Here is a 20,475-nt window from a genome sequence, read left to right as displayed (position 1 = left end):
CTTATCTTTCATTAAATATTGTATGTCCAACACTTATTTTATCTTTCAAAATCAATTCTACATACAAATAAATGGTGCCCCAATGGGCTGCCCACTATCTCCAGTAATTGTCAATATCTTTATGGAAGACTTCGAGACTCGAGCACTATCCACATCAATGCTCAAAACCTTCATGTTGGCTACGAAATGTTGATGATACATTCGTCATTTGGCCCCATGGTCTCCATTTTCAAACCCGTCTGAATGGTATACATCCTAGTATCCAGTTCACGATGGAGGTGGAAAGTGATTTATCCCTACCGTTTCTCGACGTTATCATAAAGAAAAACATCCCAAGGTTTTTATCACTGTTTATCGAAAACCCACCCATACCAATCGTTACTTGCATGCCAACTCTCATCATCCCTCTTCACAAACTAATTCAGTTATTAATTGCTTGTCTGCAGATTAATACGCATTTGCGATTTTGCAAGGAGTAGAACTGCTGCGCTCTCTAGTTTAAAACAAGTCCTCATCCGAAGTGGTTACCGCAAAAATCACATCAATAGGAGCATCCATAGATATCAATCTCCCACTCAATCTCAACCCAAACACTCAGTTCCTCATAAAACGAAAACTTTTCTTTCTTACATCAAAGGTGTCACTGACAAAATGGACAAAATTTTAAAATCAAGAGGAATAAAGACAATATTTACCCCCAATACAAACTCTTATCTCTTGTCCGATCAATTAAAGACAACATTCCAAATGAACAACACGAAGTTTATGAAATATTTTGTGCAGACTGCCCCCGGTCCAATCTAGGCCAAACAAATCCTAGAATCCAAAATAGGATTTATGAACATTCCATTTCTGTTCGCAATTCCGACTCAATTTTAGTTCTAGGTCAACACCATCTTCATACAAGTCACAATATTGATTTTGAAAACTTAAGAGCCATAGCCCCCATCCATTTCTATAAACCAAGAATTATCTGAGAAGCCATAAAAATTTAAACAATTCCAAATTGTCTCAATAACAGAGATGACGGCATACGGTTACCACATACGACTTGAAGACCTCTCATAAAGAAAATACCGTCCGCACCACCCGTCAATATATTTCAATATATTTATAAAAACAATCCAAATCTAAACAATAGGTGCATATATTTATTTTTACTACTTAGGTATATGAAATTAACTTGGAGTGTACTGTTTAAAAGTATACACTTATCATGTACCTAAGAAATTATCAAGATAACTACTTTCGAATCTAAAATCCAGATACCAACGTACGGCTAACGACGTTTTGATCGAATTGCTCGAGTTTAAGGTGGCATTGATATCGTTATGATTCTAATCTCACACTTCAGATGTATTTATTTTATTTATCGTATGGCATACAATAAGAACATGTATGTAATTAACAAAATCAATATAAAACGTTACATTGAGTATTACAAACGAACCTATAATGTATTATGTATTATTAATATAATGTAAAACATTTTCGGTCGCATTCAGGAACTTTTCGAATACTCTAGGGGATCGCCTTCGGGGGCATTATTCAACAATGTGACGGACGGTCTCTCGTTGCGCACCACAGTCAAACTCAGGAGTAAGGGCTTTTCCCCATCTATATAAGCTGTCAGCATATCTACCGCTATTGTTCTTATTCTGTTTAGCGTTGTCCATGTCGGGTCAGTTCAAAGCCTGGCGGTTTCTAATCGATACAGGCCATTTGGTGTGCTTCCTGTGGTGAGTCGCTCTCCCATTGTCTTCTCCAGGCATTGGTGAGGTTAAAATGTTCCTAATGTAAGGAGTTGGCTCTTAGTAATGGAGGATATCTGGAGCGCAGTCTGTTTATTTCGATATCAAGCTTATCATGGTGGATGGGTAGCTAATGGTTAGCCTCGATTTTGGTTAGGTTAACTTCAGATGTTATAAGGGGTAATTAAAGAATAGGTACATTACAATAATATAGTCTCGTCGAAGCGAGAAGTAAAAGCTGTAATGGCCATAACTAATGCTCTTGGTTCTAGAATACGGAACTTTTTAAATTAAAACAAAACTTTACCTGCCGAATTCGAAATAGTTATTGATTTACAAACGAATGTAGAGAAGACGTCGCCAGAAAAAGTCACACACAAAAGTGACACAAAACACGCATAAGTGACATTAAACTCTATGTTAAAACTGCAACTTCCGGTATATTTGTGAAAGATTGTTTAGAGTAAAATATAAAGATTTCTATACTAATTTGACAACGCTGCTTAAGTGCTGGACGACTACCCCAGTGTAGTGTTTTGGGTCTATTATTTATTTGCTGTAAAAAAAGCAAATACCAGTATTAAACACCACCATAACTGCTAAGTTTGCTGATGACACAGCGGCTACCTGTCTATGTGCTAGGTCGAGTTGCTTTACCTACGCTTACTTTTCCGCCCTGGGTGACTAACGGATGGGTACTCGTAAGGCAATACAGGTACAACGGGGACAATGGAGCTTTGTGATGCTTCGTACAATGTGCCACCCTGAAATGGTGTTAGACCCGTAATGGTTAGTGGCTAGCTAAGGGTCATATGCCGAAAGGCCAGGTGGACCTGGGTCCCGCTGATGTTTTATACATCGGAGGTACACGAATTACTTCATGCCATACCATAGCCAATATAGCAAAAAATCTGGGATGAATCTAGGTGTCAGATTAAGATGGAAATAATACATCAGAAAGAACTAAACTGAAAGTCAAATATAAAAACTGTATTGTAAAGAAATTACAAGCTATCAATACATAAGAAACTCTTGATATATAGACAAATACTGAAGCTAATCTGGACATATGGCATACGTGTGTGGGGATTTGTAGTGCCGGCTCCTTATATAGATGCAAGATTCCCAGAATAAAGTACTAAGGAGTATTTCAAATACCCCTGATACTTAAGAAATAGCGACCTACACAGAGACATGACTATGGAAATATTACAGATGTGATTAAAGTATTTTGCAAAAAAGCTTAAAATCGGACTTCGTAAGAATGTGAGTGTGAAGGCTATTCAGCTCTTAATACAGCATGAAATAGTGAGAAGACTCAGGAGAACTAATTCTTCTCAGTAAGTGTAAAACCTTCCTAGTTGTTTAAGTATTATAGGCTTAAAAGCAGGATAATGTTTAATAAGTCGGTAAAAAAAGAGGAATGGCATTAGAGAGAAGTCAACAAACATCAGTATTAAGATTCTTAATAAAAAAAATTTTTTCTTAATCTAACTTTTGTGACTAGTTGTAAATATCCAAAGCATCGCTTATGTACCAAAATATACATCCCATTAAAGTCGACAGCAACCCTCATGAATAATTTAATCTAAAATGTATGACGTATAGAAAACTTAATCTGACCACCCTGTGACATTTGCCATTTATAAGAGAATATTATTTTACATCAAATTTAATTAAAAATTTAAAGCTTCCAGGAAGAAACTGATCAGCATAATAAACAGTTATTAGACATATTAAACTCAACCCTCATAAGGATTTGGCGAAAAAAGCAAGGAAAGCGCTAAGAAAGATCTGAACAAAGCTTGACAATAGCGTAGAATACTCAATATAGGATCTGAAAAAAACTCTTTTTTACACCAAATTCTAACTCATATAATGTATTTATTATAAGAGACAAGTATATCTACATCATTCAGAGTCTCTTCTGGCAAATTTACTAAATTACTATGTTTGTCTTGAAATAATTAATGGGAGGGGAGCTCAGACGGTCGATTCTTGCCTTTTAATACATTTATAAAGTATAACAAATACTGTTAAATATTTAATATCGTAGTCAGATTCCTGTGGACGTGAGAATCGCAATACCAAGCTTATTCTACTTAGGGTCAGGTCTTTCAAACAAGTCTTTATTTAAAAACTATAACTTCGAAATTTATGATTTTGGGCATAGTTTTTTACCAAATGATAAACATTGTGGTGATATTAATTGTTATTTAAAACGTCATGAGAGAACATACACTCCCATTTACTGAAAAACATCAACTGGATGAATATCAGGCAAATACTAGTAAAGAAAGAAAATCCATATTATATTTTTATTATGTCAAATTTTAATACAGGAGGCGCATATTTGGACATAGAGCGTCGTGGAAAATAAAACGTAGCAAATTTTTCGTTGTTGTTGGAACAGCTCTGGTCCAACTAAGTTTAATAACTAAAAGTCTACGATTTTTAGCGTGCTGCTCAAGTGTGAAGTAGTGATGGAATTTGAGCTAGTAACGTCGCTGAAGAAGACTTAAAATAATAGAAATATACAAGATAACAATTTTTAACAAGATTTCAAGATAACAACACCAACGGTCTTCTGGACTTCTTATAATATTAGACGTTCTAATATCTACATTAGGAGCTCTGTAAGTAGGAGCTCTTATTATGCCATACTTGCCAAATTAATAAAAACCGTAAAACCAAATTATTTTAAATTAATAAAAATAATAAAATGGAGGACTCTAAGAAAGCACAATAACTTTCAAAATATTGCAGAACAGACTACGAAAGAGCAGCGAATTTCCACTACATTAAAATGTAAACCAATATATTTAAGGAAGATTGGTATACCCTTAAAAAACATCAAGATACTTGAGATATCTAAGAAATATTACAGTGATTATGGTAGTTTTATTTAGTTGAATGAAAAGAAATTTAAATACTCTAGGGACACAAGGGATCATGATAACGTTCAATTGCTTTTACACAGCAGAACGGAGGGGCCATTGAGACGGAGTAATCGTCTAATAACGTATAGTTTATTTGTAGTTAGCAAAACAGCCAAAAGTGTAGGTGACCAACGTTTATGGGATTAAGGCTAATTACGGGCAAAACAGATACCAGAATGTTTTTGTTTTTCGTAACCTTAAACTCCCCATATGAAAGTTAATGGTATTTACCATGGTATTGGATTTTTTTCATAGGAGTTTATTAAAAAGATAAGGCTTGGTAGAAAGGTCTCACGATCAAGTGGCAGACAAATATTGTCTCCCTAATAATATACGATGATTTTTGACATATAATAACAAAATAATGATTTGCCGATTTAGCCCCTTTGACTTTTAGGTGATTTAAGCAATATCTATCGTGTAATAATATGTAATGTTGTAATGTTGGAAAATACATATTATTACACGATACATACAATATATCACGCTTCCTTGGAAGTCAGACTAAAGAGTAACAGGATAAAGATGCAAATAATGACTAATCTAATACTAGATCGTAATATTACTGTTCATGGAGGGGATCTCAGAGATAACCAGATATGTGAGCTTCCATTTCGCATAGGATTAGCCTTTGGTAAATTAAACTATGACCTACCATATGCCTCAAAAGGAAAATCATTGACCAGGGTGTGTTACCTGTACTGACTTATGGAGCAGAAACTTTAACATTCACAAAAAATATGGTAAAAAAGAATCCCGAGACCGATTCCTAAACTAAGAAATATGGCATAGAACAAAAACAACTAACTAAAATGGAATTGAGTAGGACACGTCGCCGGACTATCAAACAAGCAATGGATAAAACGTATTGTCGAGTGGGGGCCAATACAAGAAGAACTACGAAACAGAGGCCGCACATCAACCAGATGTACTGTCGACCTGAAGCACGGTAGCAGTGACTGGATTCAACCTGCACAAGACAGAGGCAGCTAAAAACCTATAAAAAACTGAGTGAGACCTATGTTTAGCAGTGGAAGTATACAAATTAATATGATGATGATCCTATTTACAATACTTCACAAAATAGAGCTTGAAGATTTTGAATGATAACTTTCTTTAAGTAAGTATTACTTTCGTAAAGGATATACTTGTTCATTAGATCATGGTTATCAAATTTGAAAAAAATAATCATAACTTAAGTGGCATTTTGCTTTTGTTGCTTAATATTTATGAGTTTATAGACTTTTACGGACTCACTGAAAGTGGGAAATTAGGGGCATTAAGAATTTCAATCCATTAATAGACAAAAACCGGAAATCCCATTGTTGGTACCTATGCCTTTAATTAACTAAACTATGTTGAGACCGAGAGATTAGTTGGTAGGTTACTTTAAAATCCAATAAAGTATTGCCAGTAAATTTATTATACCGGTATAATTTACATTTATATATATATATATATATATATATATATATATATATATATATATATATATATATATATATATATATATATATACAGGTGGTATTCTTGACTGTTGATTTAAATATCAAGTATATAATAAATATACACATATTATATATTTATATATATATACAGAGTGTCCACAAACTATCCTGACAAACTAAAACCGGAGATTTTTCAGATAATTTTAAGACGATTTAACCCAATTCACCTAGTCCGAAAATGCTTCCTAAGGCAGCTAGAGCTCTTTGAAGATGGCGCCTTGTAATTATTATTATTTCGATACCTCCAGAACGCTTCTAGTTAGTAAGACGAAAACTGGTAAAATTATTTATCATCCAAAGCTATATCTATTTCACTAATTGGTAATTTTTAGTACCGTTCATAGGCGTCCGTTTTGGTTAGGTCAACGGTTATTTTAACGAATAATTTTTTTGTCTTTAACTTTTAAACATTTGTGTTACCAGATTATTAAATTTTTAGATATTCTAGTACTAAAAAGTACTCCTACTTTAAGTCTGTAGGATACCCTGTTTTCTAGAAAAATTGATTTCGTCATAAAAGTTAAATTAAGAGGTACCTTAATTAATTTTATAAATTATTTTTTGTTTGAATTATTGCTGCACACAAGTCATAAAAAAAGCTTGGAAAAAGAAGCAAAAAGTTAATTTGAAACAAAATATTATTTAAAGGTTTTTAAAAACAAAGTATTTATTACGATGGAAACGAAACTACGAGTAACACAAAAGAACAAGTATCAAAGGTAGATAGTAACACAAGATGTTCAATGTGGTGACCGTTAGTGTCTTTTATATATTCTTCAATACAATAATCGCAAGGATTCAAATCCGGCGACCTTGCTGGCGAAGCAACTGGACCGTCCTTTCCAATTCAGTGGTTTTCGTACCTAGTTATTATAAGAAATTCTCGTACGTTCCTGCTAAAGTTGGCTCGTTTTGTCGAATATTTAAAGGCACATAATTTAACAAATCAGCTAAAATATTTTGCAAGAAATGTAAATAATTAGCACCATTTAAACGGGCAGGCAATTCCACGGGTCCAAGTAGATAATTGTCAACTAATCCTATCCAGATATTTATGCTAAACCTATGCTGATGCTAAAATTCTTAAACAACGTAGGGATTGTCACCAAAGTACGAATAATAATGTACATTATAAACATTAAAAATTCCATTTTTTGTGAATGTAGTTTCTTCGCAAAAAAAAAGTATCTGAAAAAATCTTTATTTTGATTTTTCTGATTTTGTAACCGTACAGCGACTTCTTCATGAGCAGAAAAATCTCCTTATAGCAGTGCCTGTTTCTTTTTTAAATGAAAAGGATATAAATTTTCGTTGGGTAAGATATTTCCTGAGGAAGATTTTGAAATTGTGGGATACATGGCAGATAGTCTTCGAACGCTGATTTCTAAATTTTTCTTAACTTTTATTACAATAAAATCTTCGTGTGCTGCTGTTACATCATTATGTCGCCCTGTTTCATAATATTCTGAAAACACTGAACTTGTTTCTCTTCAACAAAAGAGACACTTCACAAACTGAAAAAAATTTGAAACTAAAAAAATGTTCTGTTAACATTTCAAAGCCAACTAATGCAAAAGATATTAATTTAATTTTCAGGATTAAAAAACGAAAAATTTTTAAATCGATTTTTCTCGAAAACGGTGTATCCTACCGACTTAAAATACGAGTAACTTTTAGTACTAGAATATCTGAAAATCTAATAATCTAGTATCAAAAATGCTTGAAAGTTAAAAACAAAAAGTTATGCGGTAAAATAACCCTTGACCTACCCAAAACGGACGCCTATGACCGGTACTAGAAATTAGCAATTAACGGAATCGATTCAACTCTGGTGGATAAATAATCGTACCAGTTTTTGTTTATCTAAATAGAAGCGTTCTGGAGGTATTTAAAAAAAAACTAATTGCAAGCAGACATCTTTAAAGAGCTCTAGTTCTCTTATAGAAAGTATTTTCGGACTAGGTGAATTGGGTTAAATTGTCTTAACATTATCTGAGGAATCTCCGGTTTTCTATATATATATATATATATATATATATATACATATATATATATATATATATATATATATATATATATATATATATATATATATATATATATATATATATACATATATATATACCCATTGTTTAAAAAATATAAGGTAATGAATGATGAAAGATATTACTATGCTAAGGATAGCCCAATTAATAATTTATTAATTTATGGATAGAAAATCAACTTTTACTTAATGATCAACACCTGAATTGCAGGCGAACAGTGTATATTTTTTATATAACAATTATGAATATCACTTCTTTAATTTATTATATTATGTTAAAATTAAAAATATATGTGTGATGGATTAGAAAGTTGATTTAGTATTTAGCAAAATTATTAATAGTTTGTGAAAATTACCATTAATAACTGAACCTATCAAACAGTTCGATAAGAACGATATTTGCTAAAATTAATTAATATATTTACACGAAACGAAAAAAATATTAATTGATATAAAGTGTCAAATCCGTACAAAAAAAATCTAAAATATTTGCGATGTGTTTATCGCATATATTTGATATTAAAATTATTATGCCAATCAAAATTTTGTATAATATTACATTAAAACAACAAAAAAACAACAAAAAAATTGGAAACTATTTTAAAAATTAGAAGAGGCAATGAAGCAATAAAAATTTTTTGCAGTAGGATATCAATGCATAATTATTATGCATGGATCTCAATGCTTTTGATTTGTAAGACTACCAGAAATTTTCTGAATAAAAATGATGATGTGGAAATGAAAATTGCATTATTCAACAATGCAATTCAATGAACAAATAAAATGCATTATTCAAAGTGCATGTCAAAGTGACGAAAAATGATAAATTTGAAAATCGAAAATAATCGATGGAAATGAGTTCAATATTACTACTCGTGGTTTTTTGGTGTCACTGAGCATAAATATTATGATAGCGATGTTCAATGAGATACCTGGTGCTGCTACACCTTGGCTCTTCTAGTTTTGTGAAAATTTGACACACAATTAGCGCAAACTCATTACTCGGAGATTTTTGGGTTCTAAGAGACGGTTGGCACCAAGTGCGTCGCACATCATCGCCTCTCACAAAATTTTAGTGCTAAACGACCTCAACAACCTCTGAGTAACGAGTTTGCACTAATTTTGTATCGAACCTCCACAAAACTGTCGGAGCCTCGGAAATCATCGGCGTCATGATATTTTTATTAAAAGACCCCCAAAACTCCCAGTAGTAATTATTTCCCAATTGCAAATTTATCATTTTTCGTCACTTAGATTTCCACTTAAAAAAATGCATTTACCTTGTTTAATAATGCAATTTTTATTTCCACATTATTATTTTTATAAAAAAAAATTCTTGATACTTTCACAAATCGAATGCAAAAAGTTTCATTGCGATCCATTCAACTGAAAAAAAATTGGTAGATTTTGGGCTTTTTACTGCTTCATTGGTTTGCCCAAATTGTTTGAATGCGATTAAACTACCAGGTACGTTTGAGAAATATTTCCACTTTTGTCAAAGTCTTATAAAAAATAGCTATCTGTTTAAAAGAAATCAAATCTCTTTAGGTTTAGAGTAAATCAAATTTGAAGTAAAGTACAACATACACCCAAAATTTTAAATAACATTTCTTCCACATCTACTATTTCCTTTCAAACTACATATTAAACAGTAGCAACTCAATATTTACCAAAAAACCCAATTCAACAAATTGCACTACAAAATACACCATTATCTTTGACCATCTTCTCAGCTAACACTACAACCATAACATATACACCGTCTAAGTCAACTCGTAATATCCACAAACAAAATTTTACCTCCTCTGAAACAGATCAACCCTTACCTTCAAATAAGAATCCACCTATGGAAATCCACGAACTTTATCAAAATTTGATCAAAACAATCAGAAAAATAACCGTAAAAGAGAAAGTGTAACCTCAACACCACCAACCAGCTGTCAACAGCTTTTTGTAAACCAGCTGTCAACAACTTTGAAAAATCTTGAAAGAATACAACCAAAAGACAATTTGACAAATGAGATAATAAGCCTCCAAACGTTACTTAAACCAGTAAGAGAATATCTAGAAAAGAAAACATACTTAATTGTTAAAATTAGATCAAGTAGTGAATCTATTCGAAAATATACAAGGATCAAAAGACATAATCACCATAACAAAATTCTACTTTTCATAAGACTCATACACTTCTAGAATTTTTAATGAGATAACATCAATATTACACTAATAAAAGAATGAAAACTAAAAACACCAAATTATTACGAAATCGTCGTTAATACTTGACTATAAACTCAGCAGCGAGAACGTTATTGTTGAAAAAAGATTTCGACTCATCTATCATTTCCTCTAAAGAATAATTACATTTGCATATCTACTTCAATGGAACTTAAATGGATTCTATGTTCATTCTGAAAAACTAAATTATATTATTTCTGAAACACACATATCTATAATCGGCTAACAGGAAACAAATTTCAAAAATTCTTATTAATGTTTCTACAAATAACAGATTTCACCTTAAATTACTGCCAAACGCATATTTTACCGCAGAGATAAACCGTAGAATTTCCCCTGCAAACAAAGGTTATTTTGAGATCAATCACCTTCTTAAATCCTCAATAATTATATTGAGAAATAAAAAGGTAAAACTATAGAAAAAAATAATACGCTCAGTCCTAACATATGGTTCAGAGACCTTGACTCTAACGAAAAGTAATGAGAACATGTTAGGATGTTTCGGAATTAATATACTAAGACGAATCTATGAAAAGGAGGATGACAATAGAGTATTTAGAAGACGATACAACTTCGAACTTTATAGAATATACTAGGAACCAGATATCGTAAAATATAATAAGATAGGCGTCTGAGGTAAATAGGGCATGTAATTCATGTGGAACAAAAGGACCCAACTAAAAAATGTTTTTAAGGTTGATCTGCACCCCCCAAAAGACAAACTGTAAATTCAAAAAATTTGAAAAAAATTGAGAAGGTATATGTGATAACTAGAAGTATTTTGACAACTTTTAAACAAACTTCATGTTTTCGTTTTTGAAAAAACTCACAAAAACTACTTTTTTCCAAGTATAAAGCGGGAAAACCAAACATAGGATTTTGTTAATTTTTTTACAGCATCAAGATATAATTATAAGAAATACTTATGAATTTTTTGAAAATTTTTGAATTTACAGTTTTGTCCCAATAGGAAAAAATAAAATGTTTCGGCTTATAATAAAGTTACCGGTCAGAAACCGAAAATTTTTTTAATAACAACATATATAAAACTGTAAAAGTGGAAAATATTTGCAATAAAACGTTAAATATTTTTTCCTAAATATATGAAAAATCGCGTTAAACAAGAATTATGTCTTGAACTACCGCCTTCAAATTGTAATGTAGGGAGATGGCTCCATCTGAAACAATGGTAGTATTTATCATCGATAGATAGCATTACATTCGGCTTCGAAACGCTTCAAACTAAACGTCATACTAACAGGGTTGCCATATCAATTACTTTGTACAACACTTTGGCAGATTATAACAAAATTTAATATAAATGTTATCGGTTTGAATTTTGAACCGGTCATGCTGAAACTTACAGAGTTACACAATAGTAGATACTGCAACTTTTATTTTGAAAGTACGATATTATAAAATTTACACTCTATAAGTAATATATTATCTATAAAAAACCTATTTAGTTTTACAAAACTATTTAGGCGTTTTTAGTTAATTATTTTAGTATTTATAAACAATAGTGCTCCTTGCATAACCAGTGGCGTACTCACAATTTTTCTGAGGGTTGGGTTTTGAAACTTTTTTATGCTACCTCCATTGTGAGTCCCTAAAATTTGGGTTTTAGTTTAATTTAAAGTACTACAGATAGCAGTGCCAAAGATTCAGGTATTTATTATCCTGCCTACCAACTAAAACCACCCTCTCTTACTTGTGTGCATTTGACTGTCGCACGTACCGTACTCCGAAAGTAGTGTGGAGGTACGTACCGTACTCCGAAAGAGGTGGGGAGGTCACTGTAAGACTGACGACACTCACTTTTTGGGACACTCCCTTCTCTTATCTAAATCTTATCTATTGCTCTGAAGCGATTTTCTTGTGGCATTTTAAAGTAATTACTATTTTAATGGGAATAAGCCACAATTGAAGGTTAAAATAAGTTTATTAATGTTTGACATTAATCCAACTTGTAAATACAATACATTTTGGAGACGGCTATCGCCGTATTCCCGTTCTTCTCCGCCAATCCTGCTGGTTTAAGGCATGCTCCTCCTCCAGACCTTTTGATTCCATCGCTCTTCTAATTCCTTCATTCCATGAGCGTCAAGTTCTATCTCTTTTTCTTCTTCCAGGGGGCTTCAATTTGTAAAGTTTTTGGGGCCAAAGTTCGTCAGGCATTCTCAATAGGTGTCCAAACCACTTTGAACCTCTTCTTTCTATTCTGTCAATGACCGTTTCTGTAGCATTCATCTTATTTCTTATATATTCGTTGGTCTTCCTTTCCTGCCTTGATGTTCTAGCACTTCTTCTCAAATAATCCATTTGAACTGCTAACAATCTTCTCTTCAGGTCTGCATTAATTGTCCATACTTCAGAGTAATAACAAAGAACTGATTCAACCATGGTTTGCCCTATTCTTTTTTTGTTCCTTTTGGAAATCTTGAGATCCCACCATAAGGAGTTCAGACATCCTACAATTTTACGTCCTTGATAAATTCGGTGTTTAATTTCGGTTTGTCTTTTTCTGTTGTCTTGTCTGTTTTCTTCATGCTGACTTGTAACTCCCATTTTACATATGCTCTGTATAGACGCTTCATCATAAATTCTAGATCATAAGAATCTTGAGCTAGAACGACTTGGTCATCCGCAAAGTTCAGGGAGAACACTACGTCATTTCCTATGTGGATTCCCATTCCCTGGCATTGGTTTTTCCAATTTTGGAGGACTGCCTCAATATATAAATTAAACACTAAGGGTGACATACTGCACCGTTGTTTTAGTCCTTTAGTTACTTTTATTGGCTCTGATAGTCTATTTCCGATTTTTAGGTAAGTAGTGTTATCCCTGTATACTTCTGTGATTATTCCTAAAAGGTATGGACTAATTTCGAGTTGTTGTAAAGCTTGTCACAATTTAAGTCTTGGAACTGTATCATATGCCTTTTCTAGGTCGATGAAGGCTAGATGTACTTTGGTACCAACTACTATTCTTTTTTCCATTAATTGTTGGAGTATAAACAAGTTATCAGTGCAAGATCAAAGATCAAAGATTCAAACGCCAATAAACTTATTTTAACCTTCAATTCCGGCTTATTCCCATTAAAATAGTAATCTAGTCGTTGGCCCGGTTGGTGTTTCCTTTCTTCTTCTTTCTTTTTAATGACTGCTCGGATGTAATTGTGAACACTATTCCATCCCTCCGTACTTCCCGCCATCTTCACGATTATCTCTCTTACAGTCGCAGGGTTTATACCTATTTCGTTATACATTCTGTTTTTCTGCACTGTACATCTATTATACTCCAGCATTGTGTGAGTAACAATGTCGGAATATTCGCAGTATAGGCATTTATCTGTATCTGTCTTTCTGAACCTGTGAAGATACGCCCTAAAACAGACCATCTAACCAGTCTCCTTAGGCTCGGAATCAGCATCTTGGTCCACTGGGCAACATCTGCCTTATTGTTCTCCTCTTCTTGCCATCTTTCCATTGATCTTTCCCTTTCTTCTTTTTTTATAGCTGTTGTCAAATGCTCTCTTTTCTCATAGAGATGTGTCTTTTCTACTCCTAGCACATGCAGAGAAATGCAACCCGCGATAGTCCACAATGTCTACGACCTGTCTACTTTCGTCATAAGCCTAATATTAGGTATCTATATCTAAATATAACGAAAAATATTATTAATTATTGTGTATTTATACAATAATTATTATGTTCTACATATTTAACGTGGTAATTTAATTATTCAATTAGCGTTTTGAATTTTTTGTATTGTATGTGAAAGACAAGTTACATTTTCCTACTATTCTTTATATATTTTTTACTTTATATACTCTGGGTAAGGGGGGTATAACCCCCAAAACCCCCCTATTTTGTATATTTTGTATTGTGTTGTATGTATTGTATATTAAAATATACTCGCTATATATCGCTACTTCAATACAAAAGAGCCACAAACTGGTAGTTGTAAAATTAAGTACATTTACTTTCGAAATATAATAAATACTAGAGACCTCGCCCTGTGGACAAGGCATTACAGCCTGCAAGTCATATACTGCAACTATAAATATCTCAGTAACTTTTTGTTTGTCTTTTTCTTTTTCTGATCTTGAAAGAATTTTCTCTTTCATCTGGTTTTTGTTTCGCTTGTAAACTTGGTTTATCGTCAGCATTATTAGATAATGTACATTCTTCACACTGGTCTTTCTTGGGCTGACAGGAGATATTAAAGTCTATCACAAAAATGTGATCATGCATTTGATGTGGAATATATTGTTTATCCTCAGAAACACATTTAGTAACATAATTTCGGTGTAAAGCAGCAATGGTAAGACCGCCTTCTATATATTCGCGTTTAGAACGAGATCTACAATAATGGCTCTCGATTCTCGGAATGGAGTTAATATGATCCCTGGCGTCGTCGTAGAGATGGATTAATCTGGTGATGATTATTGTGTCTTCCTCTAAGATCTTCATCCTGAATGCCTTTGACAGTACAGTTATTGATCTTTTTCACAACAGATCTGATGGTTTTCTCGGAAATATCTAGGGTATTCATGAAGAATATTTTGCATACTCTCTTACGTTAAGTACCTAAAGGCAAATGTATGCGTTGTTAAAATTTTTGCGTGTACTGTCAACGCGTATAATATAACGATATATTGGTACAATATAGACTTTTTAAATATAAATTAATAGACTTTTTATTAGATATCACAGCTGGGAACAAATTAATTACAATTAAAAATTAAGTAGGTATGCACTTTACTTAAAAGTAAATGTAATTAATTTCCCTCTGTAGCTGTGATGTGATCGTTATATTTTCTTTTTCGAGATAAAAATGTGATTACTTTTCACTATGGTATTAAGAAGCCTAAACAAAATTAAAATAAAAATACAATCAGTCCCATTAAAAATAATTACCTAATTTGATGAAGAACAAACAAACAATAAACAAATGAACTAATTTTATGAAGACGAAGACATAGTAAAATGTATTAATCCGTAAAGACTGAGATAGTATAAATATTACATATACCAGTTCATTTAATTTTTAACTATCAACAAAAATGTAATATAATATGATGTACCAATTTAATGGTAATATGATATTCACAGATATAGCAGCAATAAATTCTTTGTCGCTAAAATTGTTTAGATAATTATTATATTCCGAGTGACACAGCAGAGCAGTAAAGTATTATACATAAAGATTGTGTTAAAGATATCTTTGCTTACTTGGTCTACTAGTATTATAAGTTATAGCGTAGGTATTTGATAAAATTAATGTTTACACAACTTGGCAACTCAGCCAATTGATATAATGATAGAAAACTGCAATTTATGTTCGGGTTTGGAAATATTACAGAGTCATCATGTAGAAATCTACGATTAAGTTAAAAAAATTACCACAGTAGTATGCCGCAGTAGAGCCATCTCTAGGATCAGAAACAAATTAATCGAGGGTGAAGATCAACCTTAAATAAAATCCTTTGTCCAGAGAAGACGAGGAGGGCCTAAAACAAAGTTCCTTGATAACATCGATAAAGACATGAGAAATATGGAAATACATGTTTGGTGGAGGATGGCGATAGATCGAGAAGACTGAAAACACATTCTTGAAGAGGCTAGCACCCAAGCAGGGTTGTAAAGCCAAAATAATGATGATTCAGGAGCACACGGTTACTAGTGACGTCACACAATATTGAATTAATTTACTATAGCAAACATATTACAGCCTCAGAAGACTTGTAATATGTAATATGCATATCTTACCAAATCAAACTAAATATATACCAAGAAGATTTAGCAGCTATTTAAAATAAATTATTTTACCTAAAATTATTTTTGGGAACCTTAATTGCCACTATTGTTCTGAAGCTATTTTCTTGTGGCATTTAAAATTAATTACTATTTAAATGGGAATAAGCCACAATTGAAGGTTAAAATACGTTTATTGACGTTTCAATTTCCACTTCGGAAATCGTTCTCAAAATACAAACATTAGTAAATTTACTAATGTTTGTATTTTGAGAACGATTTCCACAGTGGAAATTGAATTACTAATGTTTGTATTTTGAGAACGATTTCCGAAGTGGAAATTGAAACGTCAATAAACGTATTTAGATTTTGATAAAATGTTGACATGAGGTATCAAAATATTTATTACATAATAGGGGGGAAATTAACGGTGGTCGTATTTTGCATCAAAAATATTTTGTCTACTCTCTTATTAGTAAATTGTATATTACCTACTATTTGGATGCTAAGTAAATACATCAAAACAGATACTGACAGGTAATCGACTAGCACGCAATAAAAAAATTACGCTTCAGTTCTATAAAAATGTGTAATCACATAAGCCTTGTAAGTCAGTTGGTCGAGTTACCATGGAAACGAATTAACAGACGTTATTTTGACAGATTAAAAATTATTAATCTGTCAGTGTAAATATAGTGGTAATTTAAACACAGATAAATAAAATGAGTTCATCGAATAGTGAAGATGAATTTAGTAGCACACCACCCAATATTATGCAGTTAGCTGCCAAAACTACCGAGAACCTATTACCAGAAAAATCTAGAGGAAGATATGAAAAGGTATGTCAGCAATTTATGGATTGGTATATCAGTTATTTCTATAAAATCTGCAAACAATATATTATAGAAATTCGACTACAAATTAGCGATCCGCAAATAAATCAATTTTTTCTTAATTATCAAAGAGGTAAATGTACGTAACAGGTGTTAGGATTAAACAAAATAGGTGGTGTTCCTAAACAAATAGCCAAATATTTAAAGTTACCAGATCCCAAAATGTATACAGGTCACTGTTTAAGACGAACTTCTGCCACTATTTTGGTAGATGCCCGTGGTGCTTAAACGACATGGAGGATGGAAATCTTTAACAACGGCCGAAGGATATGTCGATGAGTCAATAAATAATAAGAGGCCAACATCCAATAAAATTATAAATTCAATTAAAAGTAATTTACAGACCTTTACATACACTGAAAATACCAATGTTCAAAAAGAACACACCGTACAGTTTACGTCATCTCACCATTCACCACGTATTATTGAACAACTGCCAAACTCGGATAAGGGTATAATTATAAATAATTGCCAAAATTTTACAATTAATTATTATAAATGAATGTTTAATTTAAATTGTTCCCGAATTTTGTTAAATAAATAAAAGTTACTTGTTATACTTTTTATTTTTATAAATGAAAAAAATCGTAGAAAAAGTATAGTACACAACTTGAGTTGTAAGCTTATTACAGGCTTGTAAAATTACTGAGCTCACCGCTACGCGGCTCGCGCGCATCTTTTTTACTGGCATGTAATAAGCTTCTTACAACTCTCGTTATGTAATATACTATAATAGTAAATTCAAATTTACTTGAATAAAAATAACGTCATTATACTTCAGCAAAAACACTGATAAAAAGCCAAGGTCTGATCGGTAGACTAGGTTTGTGATTTTTTCCACAACGTTAATTGGATTTTTTTCATAAAATGACTAATACACTATACAAGGCGAAAAGCTCGGGTTCGTTCGGAAAAATATTCCCATGAGATTTTTTTGCATATTCACTTTCAGGATATACCCCAGAATAAAATTTAAGAGGTTGCCCAGGCGAAAAATAGTTCAAATTTTTTAAACAATTCTATTTTTAAACAAATTATAACAATCAATTTTTTCGACACGCACAAATTTTTTTGACTATTCTGAACAAAAAAGGTCTGTTGTAATTTTTCTGTAAACTAATTCATTTTCGAGTTATAAACAATTTAAAACTGAAAAACTCAAAATAACGATTTACATGACTAAAAAACACAAGTAAAAAATATTATTTTTGAATTCACTAAGGACCGAACTATACGCAATACAAACAAAGTTACAAACTACTTACCATTAAGTGTAATCTTCTTTAATATTTTTGAATTATAATGGTAGGCATATACCTCCCCATCTGGAATATTAACGAAGTATAAAATATTTCGTCGACCATCCCAGTGAGGACCTTCTGCATGACCTATTGGTGAAGTCAGCTGATGAACGCAAGAACCACCCAAATCTGCAGATCTAAAAGAAAATTATATATATGTATATATATATATATATATATATATATATATATATATATATATATATATATATATATATATATATATATATATAATATGATGCATTTTCACATAATAATTTTTAATGTATTTTATAAAAGGCAGTTTAGTGAGGACACCTGCCAAAAATAAACAGATAATACAGGAGAAACTTTGAATATGTCCGTTAGTTTAATTCCTATTTTGCTTTTTAGTGCTTCGATATCAAATTAAAAGCTCAGCTTAAATTACCTAACTTTGTTTTCTCGGTTGATTTAGAAACTCTTAGTTCCCCCTTGATTTGTTCTCAGTACTACCTTGGAGCTCTCCACTGTCATCGTTTGTAGTTTTGTTACGTTTTTAGAGATTTACATGTTCTTTTTAAGTACAGTGCTTCTCTGGATGTTTTGATTGATTTTTTCTATAGTTTAGTTTTGTTCCTACACTGGGCGTTGTTTAATGCTGTGATTTAAAAAGATATATTTTCGTTCGTCAGCTCGTTACATATTTCATCTTACTTTTTAATATAACTTCCTGTGATATGTGGTATACTTTTTTGGGTATATATAATACCCAATCTGCGTGCATTCCTGTATTTATACCTAAAATTAACATGTTATTTTGTGTCTAGGTTTATGTATATACCTTTTACACATCATCATTCAATTTTTGCTTGTCCACTGCTAATAATTTTACATAATAATTTTCCCTCTGTTTTGATCTTGTGCCTCTTACGTCTTATTCATATGGCAATGTTTTAGATCTTCAGTCAAACGTGTTGGTGGACGACCTCTGTTTTGGTAGGTATCATCTCTTGGTGTCCATTCTAGTATCCGCTTTGTCCATCTGTTATCTGTCACTCAAGCTACGTGATCTGCTCATTTCTACTTCAGTACTGCTATTTTTTCTACAGCATCAGCCACTCATGATATTCGTTATAGCTGGCCGTTTGGGATCCTGTCTCGTATTGAAACGTCCAAAATACCACGCTTCATCTCCCTTTAAGCCATATGAATCTTTTTCATTCTTCTCCTTGTCATAGTCAACGTTTCCGCTTCGTAAGTCAACACTGACAAAGCACACCGATTAAAGGTTTTTCTTTTAAGACATATTGGTATGTCAGACGATTTGAAAATGTGGTTCAACTTGCGAAAGTCTGACCAAGTCAGTCTTATACTACAGAAAAGCTTAACAAATTGGTTATATTTTCCTATGCCAATCACGTGAATTCGGAATTTATAGGCCAATACCTGGCCTATGGATCTTGTTACTACGTATATTTCTTCGCTGACTACAAGATTTGTCATCATCTGGGTTTAAGATATATTTATTTTAAATCCCCCTTCTAGCAAGGAAAGGTAGAGCTGATTTAAAAGTAGTTTGGCCTCACCTATCCTATCAGCTATTAGCCAGTGAGTTTTGATCTTTTATATAATATATAAAAGATCAAAATATATTAGATATATTATATCCTCGTCGGTCCATGCATACACATATGTGTACAAATAAATCAAAATTAATATTTTTCATTGTACATTTCTTAATTTGAATTTGGCGCCACATATCGTTCCTTGAAGCACATGTCTACTTGTTTATGTAAGAAATACTTTGAATTGATATCAGTACCTGGCAATTAGTTGAACTGCAAAGTTTGTGTTTTGAGGACGTTTAGAAAATGTATACTTCACGAGGTAAATTTTATTAAATTTTTTGTAAAGTTAGTCATCGAAAAAAAAAAAAAATCTTGTTGTATCGTTTTCTAAGGATTAATTTACAAGATATATTGTACAGTATTATTTAAATTTGACTTTCTGCAAAGTTATCAGTCATCAAAAAAATTGTTCACAGATGTGTACATTAGGTTTTAATGCCATATTTGAAAATGTTT

At 32.1% G+C, this 20,475-nt stretch overlaps 1 protein-coding gene across 3 annotated transcripts in view; it reads right to left on the bottom strand.

Annotated features, from left to right (window-relative positions):
• The window catches only part of LOC140441436 (regucalcin-like), a 211,802-nt gene that overhangs the window by 179,745 nt on the left and 11,582 nt on the right, over positions 1-20,475 (bottom strand). For 2 of the 3 annotated variants that reach the window (XM_072532165.1, XM_072532166.1), the window contains exon 2: positions 18,395-18,567. The exons of the other annotated variant lie outside the window; for it this stretch is intronic. In XM_072532165.1, coding sequence (XP_072388266.1) covers positions 18,395-18,567 — 173 coding nt within the window. The remainder of the gene's footprint in view (positions 1-18,394; positions 18,568-20,475) is intronic. 3 annotated transcript variants of the gene reach the window in all.

Source organism: Diabrotica undecimpunctata, chromosome 5 (genome assembly GCF_040954645.1).
Source record: "Diabrotica undecimpunctata isolate CICGRU chromosome 5, icDiaUnde3, whole genome shotgun sequence".
Lineage (NCBI taxonomy): Eukaryota > Metazoa > Arthropoda > Insecta > Coleoptera > Chrysomelidae > Diabrotica > Diabrotica undecimpunctata.
This window is presented reverse-complemented; position numbering and strand designations above follow the sequence as displayed.